Source organism: Moschus berezovskii, chromosome 3 (genome assembly GCF_049115385.1).
Source record: "Moschus berezovskii isolate FMDL1 chromosome 3, NW_MosBer_1.0, whole genome shotgun sequence".
NCBI lineage: Eukaryota > Metazoa > Chordata > Mammalia > Artiodactyla > Moschidae > Moschus > Moschus berezovskii.
This window is the reverse complement of record NC_142462.1, coordinates 74,264,795-74,288,263: the sequence shown is the minus strand read 5'-3', so window position 1 is coordinate 74,288,263 and position 23,469 is coordinate 74,264,795. Positions and strand designations below refer to the sequence as shown.

The 23,469-nt window shown below is 50.9% G+C and overlaps 1 protein-coding gene across 2 annotated transcripts in view; it reads left to right on the top strand.

Annotated features, from left to right (window-relative positions):
• Positions 1–23,269, top strand: part of ADCYAP1R1 (ADCYAP receptor type I) — a 62,804-nt gene extending 39,535 nt beyond the window's left edge. The window contains exons 12-17 of one of the 2 annotated variants that reach the window (XM_055420922.2): positions 363–432; positions 4,619–4,710; positions 12,129–12,212; positions 15,564–15,693; positions 17,083–17,124; positions 18,347–23,269. In XM_055420922.2, the coding sequence (XP_055276897.1) occupies positions 363–432; positions 4,619–4,710; positions 12,129–12,212; positions 15,564–15,693; positions 17,083–17,124; positions 18,347–18,535 (607 nt within the window). In that variant the 3' untranslated portion in view covers positions 18,536–23,269. The remainder of the gene's footprint in view (positions 1–362; positions 433–4,618; positions 4,711–12,128; positions 12,213–15,563; positions 15,694–17,082; positions 17,125–18,346) is intronic. The other variant, XM_088834596.1, reaches the window with a different exon arrangement.
• Positions 23,270–23,469: the final 200 nt, after the last annotated feature.

Genomic DNA, 23,469 nt, shown 5'->3' with positions numbered 1-23,469 from the left:
GTTTCAGAGCCCTACTCTGCCTCTGGGCTCAGCTCTGAGTGACTGCTCTCCTTTCAGGGAGGAGGGGAGGAACATTGAGGCTGAGATAGCATCCCCAAGAACCTGAGGTCTCAAGGGGGAACGTGGCCCTTGCCCAGGAGCCCAGCAGTGCCCTGGCTCCTGGGCTCCAATCACTGCCTTGACAGTGGAGCAGAAGAGAGGACCAAAGCACTGGGACCAGGATTGGGCTTGGGGGTGCAGTCCATCAGCTCTCCTTTCAGCCAGCCCCCCTTCAGAGCCACAGGGGAAGAAGTGCCACCCCGTTGTCTTGCAGGGCTCCCAGCTCCCAAGCGTCATCTCTCTTCTTTCTGTCTGTCTCACAGCTGCTGGGATATGAATGACAACACGGCTCTGTGGTGGGTGATCAAAGGCCCTGTAGTTGGCTCCATAATGGTGAGTGTGCTTGGGACAAGAAGCAGGAGAGAGATAGAGGTCTGGGCTGAAACGTCTGGGGGAGGAGAAGTAAAATGGTCACCGCACAAACCAACCTCCTTTTTCACGGCTGTGTTATATTGCAACATGGACGTACAAGTTATTTAGCTATTCCACTAGTGTTGGACATTTGTCTTTATTCCATTTTACCTCATTATGAAAGATGCTACTATAAAGAGTTCTGTGCATAGTTTTGAGAATGTGTGAATATTTCTTCAGAATTAATCCCTAGAAGTAGAATTGCTAGGTCAAAAAGGGCATCCCATATCATTGTACGCACTTGTGATTTCAATCAATTAAATTTTTGCACAGCTTTATGGGAGATAATGTAGCTCATTGTTTTAATTTCTCCACATTGGTTGTGCAGCAAAGCAATTTTTTAACACTTTATTGACAATTTGCTTTTTTTCTGGTTACTATCTGTTTATGTCTTTGCTCATTTTTTCTAGCCCAGTTGTTATCTTTCTTACTGTTTGATAGATAGTAATGCTTCATATGTTACACATATTGTAAATATAATTCTGACATTGCATGGTTTTATACAGTCAGACCATCAGGCCTTTTCATCATGAATTCTGAGGTTTATGTCTTGTTTCTGGAAGTCTTTCCCAACTTGAGAATATAAAAGTATTCTTAATTGTTTTATAATGATTTTATAAATTGGATTATTACATGTGTGATGGGTTTCCCTGGTGGCTCAGATGGTAAAGAATCTGCCTGCCAATGCTGGAGACCTGGGTTCGATTCCTAGATTGGGAAGATCCCCTGGAGGAGGGCACAGCAACCCACTCCAGTATTCTTGCCTGGAGAATTCCATGGACAGAGGAGCCTGGCGGACTACAGTCCATGGGGTCACAAAGAGCTGGACACAACTGAGTCACTAACACTTCCACTTTCATTACATGTATGTCTTTAATCCATCTGAAATTTTATTTCTCTGATCTGAAATGATAAATAATCTTATCAAGTTGTTCTTTTCCCCAGTGGATAGACATCCCACCCTCTAAATGTTTTTATTGAATAGGTCATCCTTTCTCCATTATGTGTAAATGGAACTTTATTATAAACACTCAATGTACTCGTGTTTAGCTCCAGACTTGCTACTCCATGTTACTAGTCTATCTTGCTATTCTTGTGGCAAGTACCCCATAGTGCTGGTTACCATAATCTGGCAGCATGTTTTGATATCTGCTGTGGCTAATATTCCTTTCCTTACTTTTTCCCTTCAGAATTTTCTTGTACATTTACTTTTTCACATGGACTTGCACATTTGTCAAGTTGAAGGAAAAAGACTGGTTGAGATTTTTTTAATAGGAATGCCACTGAATTTATAAGCAAATTTGGAGAAGTGGTTTTCTTAAAATACTGAGTCTTCCTTTCCAAGAATATGGCATGATTCTCTGTTTATTTAGTCTTTCTCACAGAGTCATTTTGTGTAGTGTTTTTTAAGTTGTTTTGGTAAGTTTTCCTTTATGGTGTCTTTCAGTTTGTGCTCGTATGTAGGAATTATTCTTTTGTTGTATTTTCTAGTGGGTGTATTTGTGCTGGTGTTTAGGGAACCTATTAGTTTTTGTGTATTTTTTCCTTTCTTGGTTACCTTTGAAGCTCTTTTATTGGTTCTTATCCCTTTTCAGTTGGTTCTCATGGAAAATTATATAACCTATAAATGAAAGTATTTGTTCTCCTTCATTTCCAATATGTATACTGTTTATTCCTTGGTTTTGTTGAGCATGATGTTTGCTACAGTTTTGGGCAGCTACCCGTCACTGGATTAGGAAAGTTACTATTTCTGACTTTTTTCAGTGTGTACTTTTTAAAATAAGGAATAGATATCAACTTTTATCAAATGTGTTTTGGAGACAAGAATTGTTCATTCCTTTAGTGATGAACATTGATAATATTCCAGTTTATCTTCATGATGAACAATGCTTCTGTGGATATATTTGTGCATACCCTGAGTATGTATGAATGTGTCTTTAGAATATATCTCCAAGAGTAGAATTTCTGGGACAAAGGATATATACATTTAATATTTTCATGGATATCAGATTGCCCTCCACATGTGGAGTATAAAAGTGCCCATTTCTCATGTTTTCATTGGTGTTTTGATCACTGAACTATTCACCAATCTTATGGGGATAAAGATAGCTCATTGTTTTAATCTGTTAGTGTAACAAATATTGGGCTTCCCTGATGGCCAAGTGGTAAAGAATCTGCCTGCCAGTGCAGGAGATGTGGGTTCAGTCCCTGAGTTGGGAAGATGCCCTGGAGAAGGAAATGGCAACCCACTCCAGTATTCTTGTCTGGGAAATTCCATGGACAGAGAAGCCTGGCAGGCTCCATTTGATGGCAGAGTCAGACATGACTTAGTGACTAAACAGCAGCAACAAGTGTTACTGGATTTTTTTTTTTTCCCTCTTGGCATAAAACCTTTATGGCCCTGATCTGTTTGTCCTTTTAATGCACTGCTAAATTTTTTGTTTGTTAATATTCAGTTTATAGCTTTTGCATTGTTCTTTGTAAGTTCTCTGGTTTTAGACATGTGCCTGATCATATGTGTGAGCATGGTTTCTGTCCTTGTCTGGGTTTTGTAGCAGGGTTTTGTTCACCTTATAGGTAATTTGGGAGGTTTTCTTTTTATTTGCTTTTAAATAATGATGTAGCGTGTAAATTCCATCTTCCCTAAAGGTCTTATGAAACTGGCTGGTCAAATGATCTGGGCTGGTGCTTTTTAATACACGCATCTTTGATTACTTTTTGAATTTTTCCTGAGGTCATTGTGCTATTCTGATTTCTATGTCTTGATTTCACTTGATTAATTTATATTTTACCGGGTTGTCTGATCTTTTTCCTTGTGGTGATTCAAAATACTCTACTCATCTGTTGTCTTGTCCTCTTTCTCATCCTTAGATTTGTTTAATTGCATTTTCTCCTTTTGGAGGGACTAACGTATGCAGTTAACAGTATTGACTGTCCTAAATTCCAAGTGCTGATTAGACACTGGGCATGTAGTAGAAGGCAAAACTGACCGAAGCTGCCCTCCAGGAAGGTCCTTTGTCATTCTGCTTGATCTGTGAAAGCAAAGCAAACCCCCCAAAATTTTATATTTATCGATGATCTACTTTTTTTAATATTTCTTTAATGAATTTTTATCTTTAACTTCCTTCTTTAAAGGAAGTAGAAATTTAATTTGTGGTACTCTTTCCCTAAATTTTGATTTGAATGCTCAGTTATTTTATTTTCAATATTTCTTATCTTTTCATAGGTTAGTGTTAGTGTCTACCTTTCTTCCTTGAGCCCTGCTTCACTTCAGCCAGGCGTCACTGTGTGGTCCCCACTGTTATCTTCGTGTTAGTTACACAGTCATGTCCGACTCTGCAATCCCTTAGGCTGTAGCCTGCCAGTCTCCTCTGTTTATGAGGATTTTCCAGGCAAGAATGCTGGAGTGGGTTGCCACTCCTTTCTCCAGGGGATCTTCCCAACCCAGGGATCGAACCCAGGTCTCCCACATTCTTTACAGGCAGATTCTTTACCATCTGAGCCACCAGGGAAGCCCACTGTCTCTATTTATTTACTCCCCTCCCTCCTGCTTTCTCACCATCCACACAGCCTCCTACTTTGTTTAGAGAACTTCTGTCCCTGACCTTTGTCTGAAGGCAAATGCTATTGCTTTTCAAAGACAGTCCTTTAATTAATAATCCTTATTGTTCTCCATTCTGGTTCTCCGTATTCAATGACTCTGAACTTGGAGTTTCTCCAGAGGGCAGCTCTCACCTCCGCGATAGCCTCTTCTCTGTTTTGCATTGTCGTTTTTCCATCACGCTGACGCTGTTTGTTCCGTCTTTTCCAGAAATCGCTTGCTTTTCTGGCTCACTCATGACAGTTTTGCTGTTTCTCAGTACTCTCATGAAATTCTTTTCACCACTCCCTTCTGTGGTTCCAGTGATAGGGAGAGAGGCTGGGGGCGTGAATGAGTGTTCTCATGCTCCCTTCTTGTGTGTACTTACAATGCTGCCATTCGATGTCTGGACGGTATCTTGACTGATGGGAAGAGGGCCTTGTTGAGGGAGTAACAGCCAGTGTAGTGGCAGGGGTGTGGAAAGTCTTTGCTCAGAACTATTTTCACTGCTTTTTCTTTGCTTCCCAGGTTAACTTTGTGCTCTTCATCGGAATCATTGTCATCCTCGTGCAGAAACTTCAGTCTCCAGACATGGGAGGCAATGAGTCCAGCATCTACTTGTAAGTACTACTGGGTGAATGCCATGGTTAAATTCCAGCAGCTGGGTGGAGCCTGCACTCAGGACACAGGAGGAGAGGCCTGGGCATCGCTAATTGGGTACCCTAGCATGGGCATTGGCAGGACTTCCTTTGGATTAAAGTGACTTGAAAATATAGTTGCCCATCTATGCTTCAGCCAACCCAGGAGCCCCTAATCCATATAGTGATAACATGGAAACGAGTGAGAAAAAGGTGGACAGATCCTGTGTCTTGCTAGGAACATCAAGATGGAAAAGGCAGATTCCTTAAGGTAGTCAGGGTGGGTCTTGGTGGATTAGAAATTGGAGTTCTTTTAGGGGTCTTGGTTCTCAGGGGAGCTCATGACTGCTGCTGGATACAGTGTTGCCTGAAGTCCCCATTCCCAGGTCAGTGGGTACAAGTTGCTCAGTCCCCACTAGTGAGTGAGTCGGGCCGACAGTCTCCCTGGTCTGAGTACTGGAAGAGAAATTGTCTTCGCACCTTCTCTCAGGGCAACTCTACTTCTAGGTCTGGTCGTCTTCCTGCAACTCCCTCCTCCCTGGGCAGAGGGACATCTAACATGTTTGGGAATGATAGTGTTCGGGGGCAACTTCTTACCACTGAGTGTAGGGTTTCTCCACTTCCACGGCCATTCGGTTTTCTTCCCAGTGTCTCTGCAGCCAGGTCCCTCATAGCTTATCCCTGCTAGCTCTGTCCCACTCTTCTCCCAGCCCTCCATCTATGCTGAATCAGACCAAGCATCTTCCATCTCACCCTTCTTGCCTTGCAATCATGACCAGCTTGGTGTATGGGCTGTGAGGGTACTTCTGATGCAGTTTGGTCCCCTGTGGTTGGCTGGAGGGGCCAGAGAGGGACAGACTGAGAACAGTCTGTGAGGTGGAAGCCCTCTGTGTTGCTTCGTCAGTTTGAGAAGAGAACAGGCTAGAAGGAACTTCGTCAGAGACCCCAACCTGGGGTTCATAACCTTGATGGCTGCCCAGAGGACAAGTGGGACAGCAGAGAGACTCCAACAGAGGGTTCCCCCACCCAGCCATTCTCCTGGAGAGAAGGAGAGGCAGGAGTGCTTGTGAACCAGCCCCGGATCCTTCCCTCAGCCTCCTTGAGACTTCCCTGGGTCAGTGGAGCTTGTCCTTGGTCCCTGTAGTCAGTCTGGTACCTCTTCCGTGGCAGCCCTACCCTGGGAGTGGGGATCAGCGCAGGGCCTGGCTCAGTTAGGCTTGTTTTCTCTGCATGTAGGATGATTACGCTGACCGCTGCTTCCTCTCCTTTTTCTGGCTATCCATTTATTGTCTTTTATTTTTTCATGTTTTTGTGAACATTTACCAACCTTTGCTTATATGTGCGCATTATGTAGCAGAAAATTGTTCATCCATATAAAGTCCCCTGCACTGAGGGGCTGCGGGGGCCAGCTCTCTGCAGATAACTGACCTGGAAAGATCATTCCTGCCTTTGTCTCCTGGAACCACAAAACAGGGCCCTGCTGCTCCCGCTACCTTCTTGTCCAGTGCCAGAGACCACGCCCTTGTGTCTGGCCTGTTTCTCCCCCTTGAGGGTGGTTTTGCTCCTGCATTAGCAGTTAGTTATCTCAAATGTCCTCTGAAGCTGTCAGGTAGCTAACTAAGTCAGCGTCATCTCTCCTTTGAGCTCTAAGCAACCCTAGCTCCCCTTCCCGCCTCCTTGCCACCTTGATTCCTAATGGGATCTGTTTCTTCTTTGGAAGTCCCTGGGACTTGTCCTCCTGGGGCTCCCATAGCTTCCTCTCTGTCTGTGCGGGGACACACAGGGACTCAGCCACAGCCTGAGTAAGGACACTCTGCTGACCCCAGAACATTCTTTATCAGCTTGGACATCTTGCCCCAGGCAGCAAGAAACCCAGAGTGCAGAGGGAGGGAAGTGTGGGGCCAGGGTTTTGAAGATGTATTGCAGACTCGGAGCTGTGGAGTCCTATAAGACCTTCCGAATGCATAGATCAGAACTGTCTATAATTAACACAGGGTTTATACATTTCAGTCCAAATGCTTAAATAACCAGCTGCAAGCATACCTCATTTTACTGTGCCTCGCAGATACTGCCTTTATTACAGATTAAAGGCCTCTGGCAACCTGGCGCTGTGTTGAACAAGTCTGTCGGCCCCACCTTTCCAATAGCATTTTCTTACTTGGTGTCTCTGTGTCATATTTTGGTAATGTTTCAAGCTTTTTTAAAAAATTATATTTGTTGTGGTGATTAGTGATCTTTGTTACTGCTGTGATTCACGGGAGGTTCCGATCATTAGTGTTTTTTAGCAATAAGGTGTTTTTAAATTAAAAGATGTACATTTTCTTAGACATTTTGCTATTGCACACTTAACAGGCTATAGGATAATGTAAATATAACCTGGGAAGCCACAAAATTGATGTGACTTTATTGCAATATTCACTTTATTGCTGTGGTCTGAACTGAACCCGCGATAAATCAGGGGTACGCCTATAGTTGGTTTGCTCTTATTGTGTCAAAAATGCCCTTGAATCTCAGCAAATTCTTTTAAATTTTTTTAGAGAAATCTAAGCTTGAGCTCATCTCAAGCCCCAAAGATTAAACCTCAGGAGGATGTGGTCTGTAAACCAGGTGGGAGGGCTGACACGGGACAAGGGGGATCAGTTTTAAGTGCAGCTGCATGTTTGAGTGTTGCCAGGGTCAAGGAGAGTCTGTTGGTGAATGTAAGGGGCAATCAAAGCGGCCATGCTGCCAAGAACGGCGGGGCATTTAAAAACACTTGCCATTCATTTAATGCCCACAGACACCCAGCAAATCTGGATTAAATATAATCCCCATTTTACAGCTGAGGGAACTATCAATGAAGTGGGATGAATCCAGTGGGAAAGAATGAAGCCGTAGCTACAGTGCAGGCAGGCAGGCCCTTGACTCTGAGATTTCTTGCACCATCATTCCTCCCCTCAAGGAATTTACAGGCAAGATGATAATATTAAGTAAGGCTTCCTGAAAGAAAAGGGCCCAGCGGGTTCCAGCCTTGTACAAAACTGCCCTACCTGGAGTGCTTTGAGCTGGAAGGTGTCTTCTGCAGGGTGGGGAGAGGAGGAGACAATGGGGGAATTCAGAAAGGGGCAGGATGTGATGGGGGAATTAAAAAAGCGGCAGGATGTGATGGGAGAGGGAGATTTCAGAGCTGTGTCTGAATCCCCTTGGTTGTGTGTTGGGCTGAGATCCTTTCAGATCTGCCCACAACAATTTTCTGGTTTTTCGCTCTGTTCCCAGAACAAATTTAAGCCTGGGAGTCCCCAGGAGAGACCGAGAGGACCTCCTGTCTGTGCCCACAGACCCGCACTTACTCCTTTTCTTGTAGGTTTGTTCCAGCTTCTCAGATGATGAGGTTTGCCCTCCTCTATAGACCAAGATGGTGTTCCAGACACAACTCAGAGGACCTGTTGGGGGCTGGGGTTCCTGCAGGGGGCAGCAGCCCTGAGCCACCTCCACTCTCACTGGCTGCTGGGAGAAGGAGTGGCTGGGCTCAGAACTTGGGCAGTGGCCAGGCGTGGAGTGTGGGTCTGGGTCCGGGTTAAGCCTGTGCTTAGGCTCAATGCGGTTTGAAGCCAGGGGTTAGGGCTCAGCCCCATTCTGGGATCAGGGTTAACCTGCCTTTTCTTGGGACCAGAGTTTACCTCTGTGAGAAGCTGACTGGCTCAGAAAAAGGAGGGTGAGGTTTCTGTGCTGAGAGCATCTCAGGCCTGTCTCTGTGGGGAGCTGGCTTTATTCCCAGCGGTCTCCCCGTTGCAAGATGGGCATTGGAGCAGCCTCTTGAGTCTGGGTCAGGGAGGGAAACCTCGTCTTTATTCCCCTCAGGGACCCCACAGAGCAGATCTCCATGGCCCCTTAGGGTAAAGGAAAGAGAACAGACATTGTGATGTAGTACATCGCTCAGCAGGGCTGTGACCTACCCAGTGTTGGAGAGACAACATTCGCCTCTGAAGACAGACTCTTCCCTGTCTAGGCAGAAGTGCAGCCAGGAAGCTCTTAGTCCAGGAACTCAGCCCACAGCCTGAGGCTCCCAGTTCACATGGGGCTCTGTCTTCTCCTTCCAAAACACCCTCTCCCCATCCTCTGTCTAGGAGTGCCCTGTCCTAACAACTCCTGTTAGGGATTGTCAATAGGGAGTGGTTGCCCCCATTTTGCAGGTGGAGAAACTGAGGTCCAGAGAAGGAAAGTGGCAACACCTAAGATCAGCAAGTCAGTGGCCAAACAAAGTCTTAAATTCAGGTCCCCAAGCCACAGGTTAGGAACGAGGCACAGGGGGCTGGCATGTCCTCAGTGGTGGGGGGGAACGAGGGAGGGCAGGGAAACTCCAAGATCTGCTAAGCTGGGCTTCTAGTTGGAGTACCAGGGTGGTGGGGAGTGCTTCTCTGGGGACTGGGCCAGGCTTTGAGGGGACATAGCATCTTAGCAGCAGGAGGAACCCTATGGAGAACGTTCACTTCAGGTCACGACATTCTGTGGGCCTGCTGTGTGTCTAGCGTTATGCTGACCAGTAGAATCAGGGTGAGATAGACAAGGATCCTGCCTACAAAAAGTTCCCCTGCAGGGGTCACTGTCTAATATCTGGGGACTATAGTCCAGGCAGCCTTACATACAAAAGGCACTACAACATGCGTGGAGTTTATTTAGCTTGAGACCAAGAGGCCTGGCGTGCTGTGATTCATGGGGTCGCAGAGAGTCGGACACGACTGAGCGACTGAACTGAACTGAACTTAAAGCAAGGTCAGAAGAACCCATGTGCTGCATCCCTGAGTTATAGGTGGCAGTGCTTGAACTTCCTGCAGACACCCAGCAAAGCTGTGGCAGAACCAGGCCTGGGAGCCAGGGCTCCCTGACTTCCAGATGTGGGTGTTAGCCTTGCACCCGCTGTAGGGGTCTGCCGCCTTCTGATTTAGGCCGATGATGCTGCTCTCCATGCAGCCTCCACCCAGTATCCTTGACTGAGTTGCTTATTCTCCCTTGGATCCAAATCAAAACTGAGCTGATCAGCCCACCCAGGTTAATCTCTTCCTCTTGATTGAATTTCTTTTCGTTTTTTCCCACTAATTGTAGTGACTTTTCAGTGATTTCGACATTTTTCTCCTGCCTGTCTCTGGCTTTTCTGCCACCCTCTTTCCTTTTGGTTTCTTTTCATTGGATTCTTTTAAACAGTCATTGGAGGTTTGGGGGAAGGAGGGTGTTTGGGAAGAAGGTCCTTTAACTTCATCCCTTCTCCCAGGAGCCCTCCCAGGCATCAGGTGTCCCCTTTGATCCTCCCTCCCTGCCTCCGATGTCGAGACACACATCTTTACTGGGCTGTGATTTCCCAGCTTACTTGTTGCTAAATGGCCTTTAGCAATATTTGAAAAAAATCAGAAGGCCTATATTTACTGTATCCAGGGCCCAGAAAGAATAGGGACAACTTGGAAACGCAAAGAGAAGAGGTCTTGGAGGAGAACAGCTGAAGCTTTATAGTTCGGGGTGAGAGTTTAAGCCTGGTATGTATGAAGTGACCTGTGAGGTTTGGGCTTTCAGGCTCCCTGACTCTGATTTTTGTGGCACACCTAGACCAAGGTTGAGGGGTGAGGCCACTTGCCGTAGGAGAGAGTAGTCAATGTTTCAATCTGGGCAAGGTAGAGAATCAATTTGAAGACTAGAATGGCTTCCATTTCTGAATATCCAATTAAACTCTTTTAATTATTGAGAAAACATAATTATGTGTCCATCTGTCTCTTTGTACACGAAATAGACCTTTGATATTCATTGAGGCACATGAAGAAACTTCTCGGATACATGACTTCCTACCAGCAGTGTTCTGGAACTTTGATTTGCAGGCGGATCACCTAAGAATTTTGTTGAAATGCAGATTCTGAAGCAGTAGGTCTGAAACTCTGAATTTCTGCATTTCTAAGAAGTTCTCAGGTGGTACTGATGCTGGGTCTGGGTAGCAGAGCCTCATATCATCCCTCATCTGTAGAAGGATCTAGTAGCACCCGCCTCAGAGTCTGGCATGGAGTGAAAGATGTTAATTAAAGGAGAACCACACACCTAACTGAGGCAAGGATGCTGGGTGGACCTCAGCTCGCCCTGTCTATGACGTGTGTGATTCAGATATCTGCCTCAGCTAAATGATATGTCACTGAACGTCAGGGACCTTCAGACATACTCTTACAGAGCTGGGATCACACATTTCGAATCCGTGAATGCCAGAGGTCTGGGCTCTTTGGGCGTATCCATTCTCATTTTCATCAGACCCCCGCAGGTCTGCCAGTTCACCAGCAGCTGCTAGGAGCTCTGCCTCACGGTGCCTGACGAGGGTGTGTGAAATGGGCCTCTCCTTTGCAATCTGACAAGATGACACGGCTCTTACTCCATCTTTTACATGTTTGTCAGGGATGGGAAAAAAATGGGTAGTGCCAGCCCCAGGGTAAGCAGGACTGAGAGGGGCTAGAAGAGATGGAAGTTGAGCCTTTCTGGGGAAATGTCTCTGAGGAGACAGAGCTCTGTGTCTCCCCCAGGGACAGGCAGAGCTGGACAGGCATCCTGGACCCACCTGTGGATGGCTCCTTAAGGTGACTCATTTCTGCAGTCAGTGGAGCAGAGCGTCCCCTCAGCCCTCAGTTCCTGCCCGTTGAATTTTCATGAAGAAGTCTAGCCAGCGTTGTGCAGTAGAACCCTCAGCAGTGTTGGCAATGCCTCCAGTCTGGGAACCACTACCTCCCTGTGGCTGTTGAGCTGCTGCGGTGTGACTCAGGCCACTCAGAAAGTGGATTTTTCATTTCATTTCAACTTATGTGGTGGATGTGTAGTGTTTATCACACCCATCTGCTCCATCCAACCTGCCTCTTTTCCTCTCAGGGCCACACTGAGGTGCTCGGGGTTCGGTCAGAGGAAGGTGCGGGCAGAGGAGGGAGAGGGTGGGGGATGACCAGTGGATGTTCCAGTTGGTTTTCACAAGCACGCCCACAACTGGCCTGATTCCAGGGGTTTCCAGCTGGCCCTCTTGCCTTGGGATCTCTGGCAGAGCCATGCCCCAAGCCTGGAGCTAACTCTGGAGACAGCTCCTGGTCCCTTGTTGAGACCCAGCCAGGCCCCACTTATAACACACAAGTTCTCCCGTGAACCCACCACCACCTTTTGGTTTCCCAGTGTGAGTGCTCACGTATGCCTGTGTGTCTGTGTGCACACGTGTGTATGTAGGGGTGTGTGTATTTCTGTCCAGAGCTGACTGCATCTCGGCCCTCAGCTTCCTCCATGTGATGCCCCTGCTCCGTCTCTACACCCCGAGCTGCTCGACCTTCCCTGTGAGCCATGTCACTCTAAGTTCCCACCTCAGTTTCTCGTGGCCCAATGCCCCCAGCTGACAGAAATGCTGATCTTGTCACACCCAGCAGCTGCGTGCAGAAATGCTACTGCAAGCCACAGCGGGCTCAGCAGCACTCTTGCAAGATGTCAGAACTGTCCACCATTACTCTGTAAGTGTGCGTGGCGTGGCTGTGGCCGGGTGTGCTGGCTGGGAGGGGGACGCATGCTGCTGCTGCCTCCACCTGGAGCTCCCGTCTGCCCAGGCTGGAGGAGAGCCGGGAGTGAGCCTGTGCCTCCAGCCCCGAGCCCTTGCCCGGCTGTTGCATGTTGACATCTGTACGTCTTGTGAGTTCTCTGCAACCCCGTGGCCTGGGGTATGAGGGGCGGTGGCGGGGATGGGGCTATGGACGTCGTGGGAGCAGCCGGGGTGCGGCTGGTTCTGAGGAGGAGGCAGCTTGGAAGCCTCTGCAGATGCTGCTTCGACGTGTGGACTTCGCCCCACCCCTCACTTCTCTGGGTTTCAGCCTTTGCAGCTGTCAGATGATTTCTAAGAGCCTTGAGCTTGAATTCACTTAGACTGTTCCCCTGCAGAGGCGGGGGGGCCCTCATCCAGGTGCCTCACGCACACTTCACGTGCAGAGTGACACTCCCCACACAAGCCTTTGAGCTGGGGACTCTATTTACAGGTGAGGAAACTGAAGTACAGAGAGATGAAATGACTCACTCAAGGCCAGCAGTTGGCAGGGCGAGGAACTGAACCCAGGGAGTCCTAAGCACTAGACCCTGAGGCATCTCGAGCTGGAGCTCCAGCCCCTGTTTGGAAAGCCCTTTAAGTGGGGGATCCCACTGTCATTTGGGCATCTCTGGCTGTAGGAAGCTGTCCCTTGTGTTTCTTTAGGCCCCTTCTGCCCATCGATGCCTCCTTGGGCAGGAGGACAGAGGCTAAAGGCTTGTGTCACTGTCTCTCTGGCTTAGTCAGATCATAGGGCGATTCTGTGACTCCCCAAGGAGGCGTTCTAAGGTTCAAGCCTTATGTCCCCATTCCAAGGCCTCTGGTCCCCACTCTGAGGGACAGAGGTCCTCAAACTCTGAGACCCAGTGCCTTCCTCATCCACGTCCACTGCTGCATCTATCAGAAGGAGTCATTGGGACGCCTGGATCCCTGGCAGAAGTCCCTCATTCTTTCTGGGCCATCGCAGGGCTGCGGGGGAGGGAGGGCAGGGTCCTTGGGTTGCACTCTGGGATGCTAGAGGCTGGGAAGCGCCCGAAGGCTTGTGTTTCTCACATATTGAACCCATCCCATCCACTGCCACCACATGCTGGAGAGGGTTGGCCTTTTGATTTCCAGGACTTTGCTGGTGGCTCAGATGGTAAAGGATTTGCCTGCAGTGCAGGAGACCCAGGTTCAATTCCTGCGTCGGCAAGTTCCCCTGGAGAACAGAATGGCAACCCACTCCAGTATTCTTGCCTGGAGAATCCCAGGGACAGAAGAACTGGGCAGGCTACACAAGAGTCCATGGGGTCACAAGAGTCAGATATGACTGAGAGACTAACACTTTCACTTGTCAAACTGCACAGACAGATCCCTGGAAACAGACCCATTTGGGGAGAGGAGAAAGGGACCGCAGGAGGCCGGGCTGCCTTCTCTCCTCAACTGCTTCAATTAAGCTGCTCTTTAAAGTAACCTCATTAGTCAGGGTCACAAATGTCCATGCTCCTGTGTTTCCAGATAGCTTTCTTTCCATTCTTCAGCCAACACTCCCTGCTGTCCTCTGGGGTGAGACTCTGGGTGCCTGTTGATGAGCGGGACCCGGGCTCCCAGGTCATGCCCAGTGTCCAGGGCTCTGAGGTGTATCATCCCAGGCCCGTGTGGTTGTACCTTCATGGATGCATACTTTCTGAGCACGGGCCCCATGCCTGGCAGGTGCTGGCCAGGGTAGATGACAGATAAGTGAGGCACCACGCCTGCCATCGAGGAGCCACTTCTGAGAGAGGACAGACAGAGGCTAGAGGAGAGGAGAGAGGCTCAGGCACTCCGAGACCACAGCCGGGCTCTGAGTGGGGTCCTGCTGGCCTCCGCTCTGGTCCAGGCACCCCCAGGTCCTGTAGAACCGGCCACCTGTGAGCATGTGGAAGATTGGTGGGTGCTGGGCAGTCGAGGGCTTTTTTCCAGGACTGAGCCGTGACCTACCTGGAGGTCTCCCCAGGCTATTCCTTCCCCTTAGTGTACCTCCTCCGCTTCTCTTTTTCCCCTTCCCCATCCTTTCCCTCTGAGTAGGCGTCACTCAGACTCTATGGACTCTGCTTCTCCTGAAAATCTGGAGCCCTCACATTCAGTGGAATAGTCTCTCCCAGAAAGGCTGGGGTCGGGAAGAGGGAGGGGCAACTAGTGTAACTGCCCCAGATTGAAAGGCTGCCCCCATCTTCTGCTGCCCACCTCATGGACTGAGCTCTGCCAGGAGAGGGTGAGGCTGAAGCTCAGAGAGCCCCAACGGGCAGACTGCACCTACAGGGTTTCGCTGGCTCTTCTAGGAGGTCCAAAGAGAGCCAGTCTGCTGGGGTGGGCAGATATGGGGTCCCACTCTTAGAGACCCTCTGGGTGCCCCCCTGCCCTGAGCAGGACCCACAGGAGCACACGTCACCATGCCTCCTCTTGATGTTTCCCTGTGGCTTCTGCGCCCTACCCTCTCAGATCACAGTTCCAAACCACTGGGCCCAGAAGCCAGATGCAGTCAGAGGAACCCGAAGAGAGCTGTCCGCAGGGGGGTAGTGAGGTCCCTAGGGCCATTTCTCTCTTCCGTGTTCCACTCCCACCCTTGTGGATAGCCTTCTTCACAACATCTGACTCAGTTTCCCAGGTGGCAGGTTCCTTCTGCTGGATGGTGGTTGTTTACGTTCAGAGTCAGTAAATCCTTCCTAGTATCCCTCCCATGAGTCACCTTCTGTGTTCTACCCTCTGGGCCCACCCCCTTCCCATGGTCAGCACCTCCCCACCACTCTCCATGAGCATCCCTGGCTAGCCCCAGACTCAGAGAAGCTGACTGTCTCTGTGATCCCCTAGGGCTGCTCTTTCCAGGCAGCCCTGTTTACTTTCAGAGCTGAAAAACGTTTGTTTTGCTTGAGGATGCATCACATTGTCTGTCCAAATCCCACCGCAGGATTTTGCCCTGACTTCATTTTTCCAGAGGGCTTCATACCTCCTCAGAGAGGTTTCTGTCAATCACATACTCACCTGTGCACGTGCAGTGATTCCATGGGACACCAGTATGGCCTAGAGGGATGGGCACCCCGCAGACTGAGGGAGGTCTCCCCAGAACTTCCCAGGGAGTTCTGGAAGCTGGGGCTCTGTTGACCATCTCCCCTCGGACCCACGCCCTGGGAGAGAATCCTGAGGGCGTCCACGGGCAGGAGCTCCAGTGCTGGGGGAATGGAGGGGCTGAGACTGCGGTTCTCTGCCCTGCATGGTTCCGGCCTCAAGCCCTGGCGGCCCCTGGAGCAGATGGCTTGCTCTCTCCCGACAGACGGCTTGCCAGGTCCACCCTGCTGCTCATCCCACTCTTTGGAATCCACTACACGATCTTTGCTTTCTCCCCGGAGAACGTCAGCAAGAGGGAGAGACTCGTGTTTGAGCTGGGTCTGGGCTCCTTCCAGGTAGGCGTGGTGTGTTTGTGGCGGGGGGGAGAGGGAAGAGCTTGTGGGGGGCCAGGCCCCTGGCCTCTACCTTGTTGGTGGTCCTCAGTCGTTAACCTAAACTCAGCTTCTGGAATAACAGTACGAGATTAGAGGCCACCCGGGCGGGCCCTTCGTGCTGTCCGCCCTCTAGTCTTCTATGAGAAGACAAGTCAGTGCTTTCATGTTGCTGGTGCATCTGGGAGTCCTGAGCCAGGCCTCCCTAGGGCCATCAGAGACAGCGGACAGCGGCTCCCTCTCCCTCAGCATTAGCCCTGGGGATGGGTGGAGTGTCCTCAAGAGACCTCTCTGTCCACATCTGACTTCCTGTGAGTGCCGGAGCTCTGAGTTACCCAGGTTGAGATCCCCAGCACAGGATCTGGTCCCAGGGAGCTGAATGAGCTGAACAGGGGGATGAACAAACAGTCATGTTAATAAGTGATCCAGGGAATGAGAAAACTGGAGGACTCGTAAGTCCGTTCTTGAAGGAATCAGCAGACAGGGCTCTAAACGAGTGAGTGAAGCAGAGTGAGTCAGTGCGAGGGTGCACGGTGAGCACGTGGACGGGTGGGTGCAGGAGCGGGTCAGTGAAGGCAAGGCTGGCTCACTTGCACGTCCCTAGGATGCACTGCCTCTCCCAAGCCCAGCTCGTTAGAGGAGCATTTAACCTTGATGGTTGAAAAGTTATTCTGTGTATCTGACTTGATTCTCTCCCTCCTCCCATTTTTAACTCAGTTGCTTTACCTGATCAGGTTCTTAGCTTGGCAAGGCTGAGGGGTTTATTGGCAAAGCCCCAGACTGGGAGTCAGAGCCTGGGTTCCTATCTCTCAGCGCAGGAATTCTAAATGGACAGAATATAAGTCAAGAATGTATGTAGAAGAGCCAAACACCTACTAGATACCAGGAACCACCTGGTGGTCTGTGCGTTCCATGTATGAAGCTGTCTGGCCAACGGAGTGGGGAGGTGGTGGTGGATAAAGTCAGGGCTATTCTGTCCTGAAGGAGTGGCTGCCCTCAGGAGGCCTGCAGGCTGGCTTGGGAGCCTGGAGAACACTTTGGGGTATGTGGGGAAGGCCTCTTCTAGAAAGGGGGACAGAGCTGGCCCTTGGGAATGGGAAGGATTTGACCAAGGGAATGTGGGATCCAAAGCTAGGGCTGTGGGTAGGGGGGAATGTCGCCACCAGCCACTTGGCTTCAGGGGTGTGGCCATCTCCGTGGAGCAGAACTTTGACTGTTTTACTGCAGGCTCCTGGGCAGTCAGCTTATTTTTCTGCTTTCTGGTGTCACTCCCCGCTCCTGCTGGCTAGCACACACCCCACGTGGGAGGTTCCTTGCTAGAATTCTCAGGTTCTGTTTGTTCTTTATCCTTAGGGCTTTGTGGTGGCTGTTCTCTACTGTTTTCTGAATGGAGAGGTAAGTAAGATCCCGGCTTTCTTAGTGGTGGAGGGTGGAGGTGCAGCTTGCTGGGGAGCAGACAGGGGTGTGACCGGCTGGCCACACTGGGTTGATCCTCCAGACCAGGGCTCTGCAGGCTCCCAGCACCTACAGGAGGAGGATGACAGCCTCCCCCCAACCCAGCCACCTTTCCTGGTGCCAGATTACCTCCCGCTTTGCTTAGGCCCAGCCTCAGGAGCAGAGATCCTCCCATAAGGGCATCAACTTCTGAGTGCAAACTCGCCTGGGAGGGCTCACCATAAGACAAACCTTAGAAAAGGTGAACCGAAAGTGAGGAAGTGGTACCTACCGTTCATGAGGCTGCTCTTGGGCAGGGCTGCCGAGCAGGGAGCCGTCCAATGCTCGACACTGCCCCAGCACACCAGCCTGCCTGCTCAGACCTGTCCCTTGTAGAGTGGACTTGATTGATCCTGGGGAGAGTCCTGGAATCTTCTAGTAATACTCCCTTGCCAGGCTTCCTGCTTTAGCCTATTAGGATGATGTTTTGAGCAGAACCCAGAACAGAGATGCTGAGATGGGAGAGGGCGCTGAGTGGGTGGGTGGCTTTGGAGAGTGGGCAGAAGTCATTGCACCAAGTGCTTGGGTCTTGGCTGCATGACTGTGGCAGGCTTCCCCTGATTTGGTATCTGAGAAATAAGAAGACTTTCTCAGACAACCTACAGAGGGGTTAGATAAGGATAAAGGGAGGCAGACAGGTTTCTGCAGGTAGATACTGCGAGAAACAAGAAGTAGAAGTCCAAGCAGCTTGTCAGGGCCAGTGGTGGAAGGGGGAGCTGGAACTGGAGGCTGTGAATACTGGTGCCACACAAAGGTGCTGGGTGGAGGAGGTTGGCATGTGGACTCTGAAACTGGGCATGCCCTGCATGCCCCGTACTGAGAGCAATGTGTTGGGAGTTCACACAGAAGGGTGCTTTATTTGGTGATCCTCAACCCTAATAGCATATTGGAATACCCTAAAAAGCCTTAAAACATGTGGGAGCCCTACCCCAGAGATCTAGGTGTCATGGTTTCAGGGGAATGGTCTGGGCATCTGGGTTGTTAAAGCTCTCCAGGAGATCCTCATCCGCAGCCGTTGTTAATGGGCGTGCCCTCCTGGGAGGGGCCCCAGGGTGCCAAGATGGGCGGTTGAGGTGCGAGAGGGTGTCCACCCGGAAGTGATTGCTTGAGTTGCCACCCGCAGGTGCAGGCGGAGATCAAGCGCAAGTGGCGGAGCTGGAAGGTGAACCGCTACTTCACCATGGACTTCAAGCACCGGCACCCGTCCCTGGCCAGCAGCGGGGTGAACGGGGGTACCCAGCTCTCCATCCTGAGCAAGAGCAGCTCCCAGATCCGCATGTCTGGCCTCCCGGCCGACAACCTGGCCACCTGAGCCCACCCTGCTGTCTCCTCGCCTCTGTACACAGGCTGGGGCTGCGGTCGGGCGCCGGCCCAAGCATGTTGTGCCTCTTCTCTCCCTTCGGGCAGGCCCTGGGCTGGGTGCCTGGCCCTCTGAGGTGGGAGAAGGATGAGGGGCACAGGCAGGTGTCTAGCCTCCCTGTTTTGGCACTGGCCCCACCCACCGTGGGCCCCTGGCCCTGACCCCAGACATGTAAATACTCCTTAATTTTGGGAAAGTCAACCCATCCCTCCCCCTGCCCCAGGGTCCCTGCTCACCTCAAGCAGGTCCCCAGATCTACCCCACCCCATCCCCACCCCAGCCCCACCAGCCTCAGTGATCACCTGACCCTGTGTGGGAGGCCTCCCATGGGCTGAGGCTGTGGACCTGGCTTTGGGGGCCTTGGGCTGGGGCCTGCCTGACAGCTCCCCTGCAATGTCTAACTCTCAGTGTGGACTCTTTGAGTCTACTTGCCACCCCATGGCCCTTTTCAGGCCTAGTCCAGTCCCCGAGGTTACCAGAAGTCCAGCTTGGATGGCCAGACAGCTTTTTGGTGCAGGCAGACCCATGTTCAGCCATCTTGGTGTCCTGGTGCCCAGGTGCCTAGCTCCTGGGCATCAGACAGTAGGAAAGCTCCAGGGATCTACCATTCAGAGACTTCAGTTTGGATGTAGGGCTAAGGCCAGAGAAAAGTTCTGATGCTTTTCATCTGGCCCAAGAAAAAATTGCCAAGATCCAGAAAAGTGGATATGGGTGGAATTTAGATGCAAAGAGCTTGGAGGGATCCATGAAAGAAGACATTCCCCACCTTCATTATTTTACCCCAACTCAAGGTAGGCAAGGGCTCTTCTGGAAGTTTCCCTCTTCCCCTCCTGTCCCCAGGCATCACTTGCAGAAGTTTGAGAGATGGGTGCCTCAGAGAAACTGCTCCCCAACCATACCTACCACACAGAGCCCCTAAGCCCTCCCTTTTCCCATTTCCCTTGAAGTCAAAGCCATTATTAGGATGAACCAGCCGCCTTCCTGTGAATCCTGAAGCACCTTACACCTCCGTGTGCCCAAGTCCAGGGACTGGGGCTCCCTTTCATGCCCCCTCACCCTCATGGACCATGAGGAGCCCTAGTTAACCTCTGGCTTGGGTTTAGCTACTGAAATCTGAGACCTCTGCAGAGACTTCCCTCTGGACGTTGAGTCAGCATGGATGCCAATATGTTCTAGGGCTTGGGGGGAGGTGAAAAAACTCACCCACCATGCCTGTTAGCAGAAACTGCTGATGGGAGGGGTGACTGCACCCCGACTCCTGTCCTGACTGTCTAGTCGGAAGTTACCGGACCACAGCCTGAGAATTTCAAACGGCGTAGAGCAGGTTCAGGGAAGGCGGAGGAAAGGGCTAGAGTGCCATGGCCTCTCTGTGGGACCCGCTTCATTTGCATCAGCTCGTGCTGTTGCTGTCCAAGTGTTTTGTGGGTTTGTTTTGTGGTTGCGTTCTGGAATGCTTGGAGAGTTCGGGGGCATGGGGAATGTTGCTTTGCTTGGCTTTTTGAAGAGGAAGGGGCCCAGGGGACTTAGAGACCTGTTCCTCAAGGCCTGTGAAGTGACTGGGGAAGGGCTTAGTGCTTGCTTTAGAGATGAGCCCCATGTAAAGAGGGAGAACCGGCCTGCTTGCCCTGCCCAGGCATACTTGGCAACTCAGTCTGGCATGGGGTATGTGGTGGCCCTTCCATCCTGCACCTGCCTCGTGACGCCATTCCCTCTGTCTGGGTGCCTCGTGTATTACCTGAGGGGCTGTCTTCTGGTCATCTTGCATTTAGGGCCCTGTTGGGAGACCTGTTCCTGGCAGGTTGGAAGGATTCACAGGCTTCAATTCAGAGACACAGCATCTGTCCCAGTTGGGCTCAGACGGCTGACATGGTGGACACAGCACTCCCTGTTCTGGGCCTCAGTTTCTGCATTTGTGAGATGAGGCACCTCCCAGGGCTTCTCCAGGCTTTGTGCTCCAGTAATTCTCCGGTTCAAAGCCAAGGCGGGTAGAAGGGGACTCATCATTGTTGTGTGTTATCGCCTATGGTTCTGGAGTGTCTGTGTTTGTGTATGTGTGGAGGGAGGGAGGAGTTCTGTATATTTCTCTTTCTTAGAAAAGGGACACGTGTCCCTTCCCTTTGGACCCCACAGTGGAAGCTGGTGGGCTGGAGGGAAGGCTCAGGCCAGGGACAGTCAGCCAGGTGCCTTCAGCACCATGTGCAGACTCCTCCGTGTCCCGGCCGGGTCAGGGTGCCACGACTGGGTGGGCACCAGCTACCCCCAGATCCTAGGAGCAGTCCCCTGAGTATGGACCCTGTTTCTTCATCCTCACACCCACCAGCAGGTCTGCTTCACCATGGAAGAGGAGGCTTTGATTTTATACATCTATCATCACAAAACAGCAAAAACAAAATCCACCCCGAATCCCCATGCCATGCTGCCACCTGAGCTCTGAGCCCATATCCTTGTAGAGGCTCCAGGTTCCTGTTGGTTGGTTTTTCTCTCTGAACAAATGATTGCCAGCCTTGTGAGCAGAGGCAGTTGATGTATTTTGAATGCTCCAGGAGGGTAGGCAGCTGTCCTTCAGGGTCACGGCAGTTAGGGGGATAGTGTAAGGTCTGGGTATAACCCTTCCCTCTGACCTTTTTTTTTTTTTCAAATTTGTGTAATGGGCCAAAAGACTAGACAGTTTGTGTAGCCCACTGGATCTCTGAAATTCTTGTCAAAATACCAGCTATCTACTGGGAATGGCTCCAGGTAAAGACTGTGGTGTTTGCCTTGCCTGGGACAGGTCGGAATCATGGAGAAGGATGAGGGACTAAAGGACCTTGGGAAGGGCCAGGCTGGAGAGGAGCAGAGTTGTCTGACTCCACGTCTCTAGAAGGGGGCTGTTTATTGTTCTATGCAATCCTGAAGGACAGAACTCATCCAGGGGAGCCTGAGTTTTCCTTGGGATGAAGAAATCTCTCATCCTCAGTCATGTCTGTCCCATCAAGGAACAGGCAGTGTTAGGAGAGAGACTCCAGCCGTGGGGAGATGGGTCACCAAGTAAAGGATGCTGAGCCTGTCAGGGAGCCTGTGAGGGGCTGGAGTATGGGTATAGGCGTTCAGGGCCTCTCTGGTGTTTCCCAGCATGACAGACTTCATGACTACCCACCATGCCTGAGGCCAAGCCACCTTCTCTGTCTCCGTGGGCAGCTCTGTGACCCTACTCGACACACCCAGTGGCCCGCAGTCATTCCATCTCTAGCCCCCACCCCTCCCTGAACAGACTTCCCTGGGGGACAGGACCAGAGAGCTAGAGCCAGGCTCAAGGCTTGAAATACTCCCAAGTCCATCATCACCCACCAAGAGTGCTGACTCACCGCCTTCACCTGACACGCGCCCTTCCTTTGAGGAAAGCTTGAAGAGGCTTTCTTTGTAATTCTCTGAGTACTCTTGACCCACTCAAGGCCACCCTAGAGTCAAAGCAGGGAGTGCTTCATCTTCATAAATTCCTGCTTGGGGCCCAGTGACCATGGATGCCTGCTGGAAGAGCTCTGAGCCGGGAATAGGGGACCTGGCCATCTCCTGGCTCTGCCGTTGATCTGCTGTTTGGCCTGGACTCCTTCCTCATGTATCTCTGGGGAAACTTACAGAACACTAGAGCTGGGAGGGAACTTGGTGATCTACAGGTCAAGCCTCCCCCTCGGGCTACTGAGAAAACACTGACAGGTGGGCTTAACATGGTGCCTGTGACATGTTGGGACCCAGGATGCTTTACAGACCTGAATGGGGAAATGGGCCTGCTGATGTGTGTGCCTGCCCTGCACGTGAGCCAGAACAAGACACCCAGTAAAGCTTCCGACCAGAAAACATTCAGCCTTGCACAGGAGAGGGCCTCTGGCCATGGAGGTGGTCAGGACTCCAGACTGCAGGAGGAGCGTGGAGTCGGGGTCATGACGGGAGACCTGTGTTCCGGCCTGGCTTCACCACCTGCTCTGTGCTCCAGCGCTGATCCTCTCTGGGCCTCTGCTTCTTGATCTGAGAAACAGGAGGACCTGATTTTCAGTCTGACCCACAAGTTGGGAGTGAGATTCAAGTGAGATGCCTTGGTGTGTAAAAGGGAAACTGCACAGATGTGAGCTGTTTCTGGGGTGAAGACCTCTGAAAGGGGGACCCCATGCTGTTTGTCAGCTGCTTTGAGCCCTCCTGGATTAACCTTTGCCTCATTTGTAAAACCACCAGCACTTGGGGAGTAGGGGAAGGCCAGTGGGCTCCGATGGACACAGAATTCCAGGTTTATTCCCATCAGCTGGTTGGTTGTTCTGGAGATAGAATGAGGAGACTCCCATATGGGTGATGTCAGTGTTTTCCATGCCACCCCCATGAGAATCCTTCAAGGATCTGGGACATCCTTCAAGCAGGCTGTGTGCCTGCCTTTCTCCTTCCCCTGAACTCGACATCCTGGGGTGTGTCCATGCTTGGCCTTGTGCGTCTTGTCTTATGTCTGTCTTCTGTAGCTTTGCCCCTGTGAGGGCTGGAGTGGGGATGCCACTGGCACCACAGACTTCAGGCTCACTGTGGGAGTTGCACCTGCCTGGGTCTCATCTCCCACAGTAAAGATAAGCCCCATGGACCTCACTGCTACTGCTGTGCTCACAACCTTGTCCGGGATTTTAAGGATGTCAAACTGCTGTAGATGACTCAATAAATGTCTTATCATTTTTCCTGGTGGCTGTTATTTGGCAGATGTGGAGGGCTGAGAGGAGGGGAGGTGGAAGGGGAGGAAGTCTGATCCCCCAGAGGAATCCAGTCTTCAAGGTCCTGTGGCCTTTTCCAGCGGGCTTAGAATGGACTTGGAAAAGTAAAGTCCTGACCTCAAAAGGACCTGCAAGGATCATGCCACCTGAGTGGAATTGAGGTCA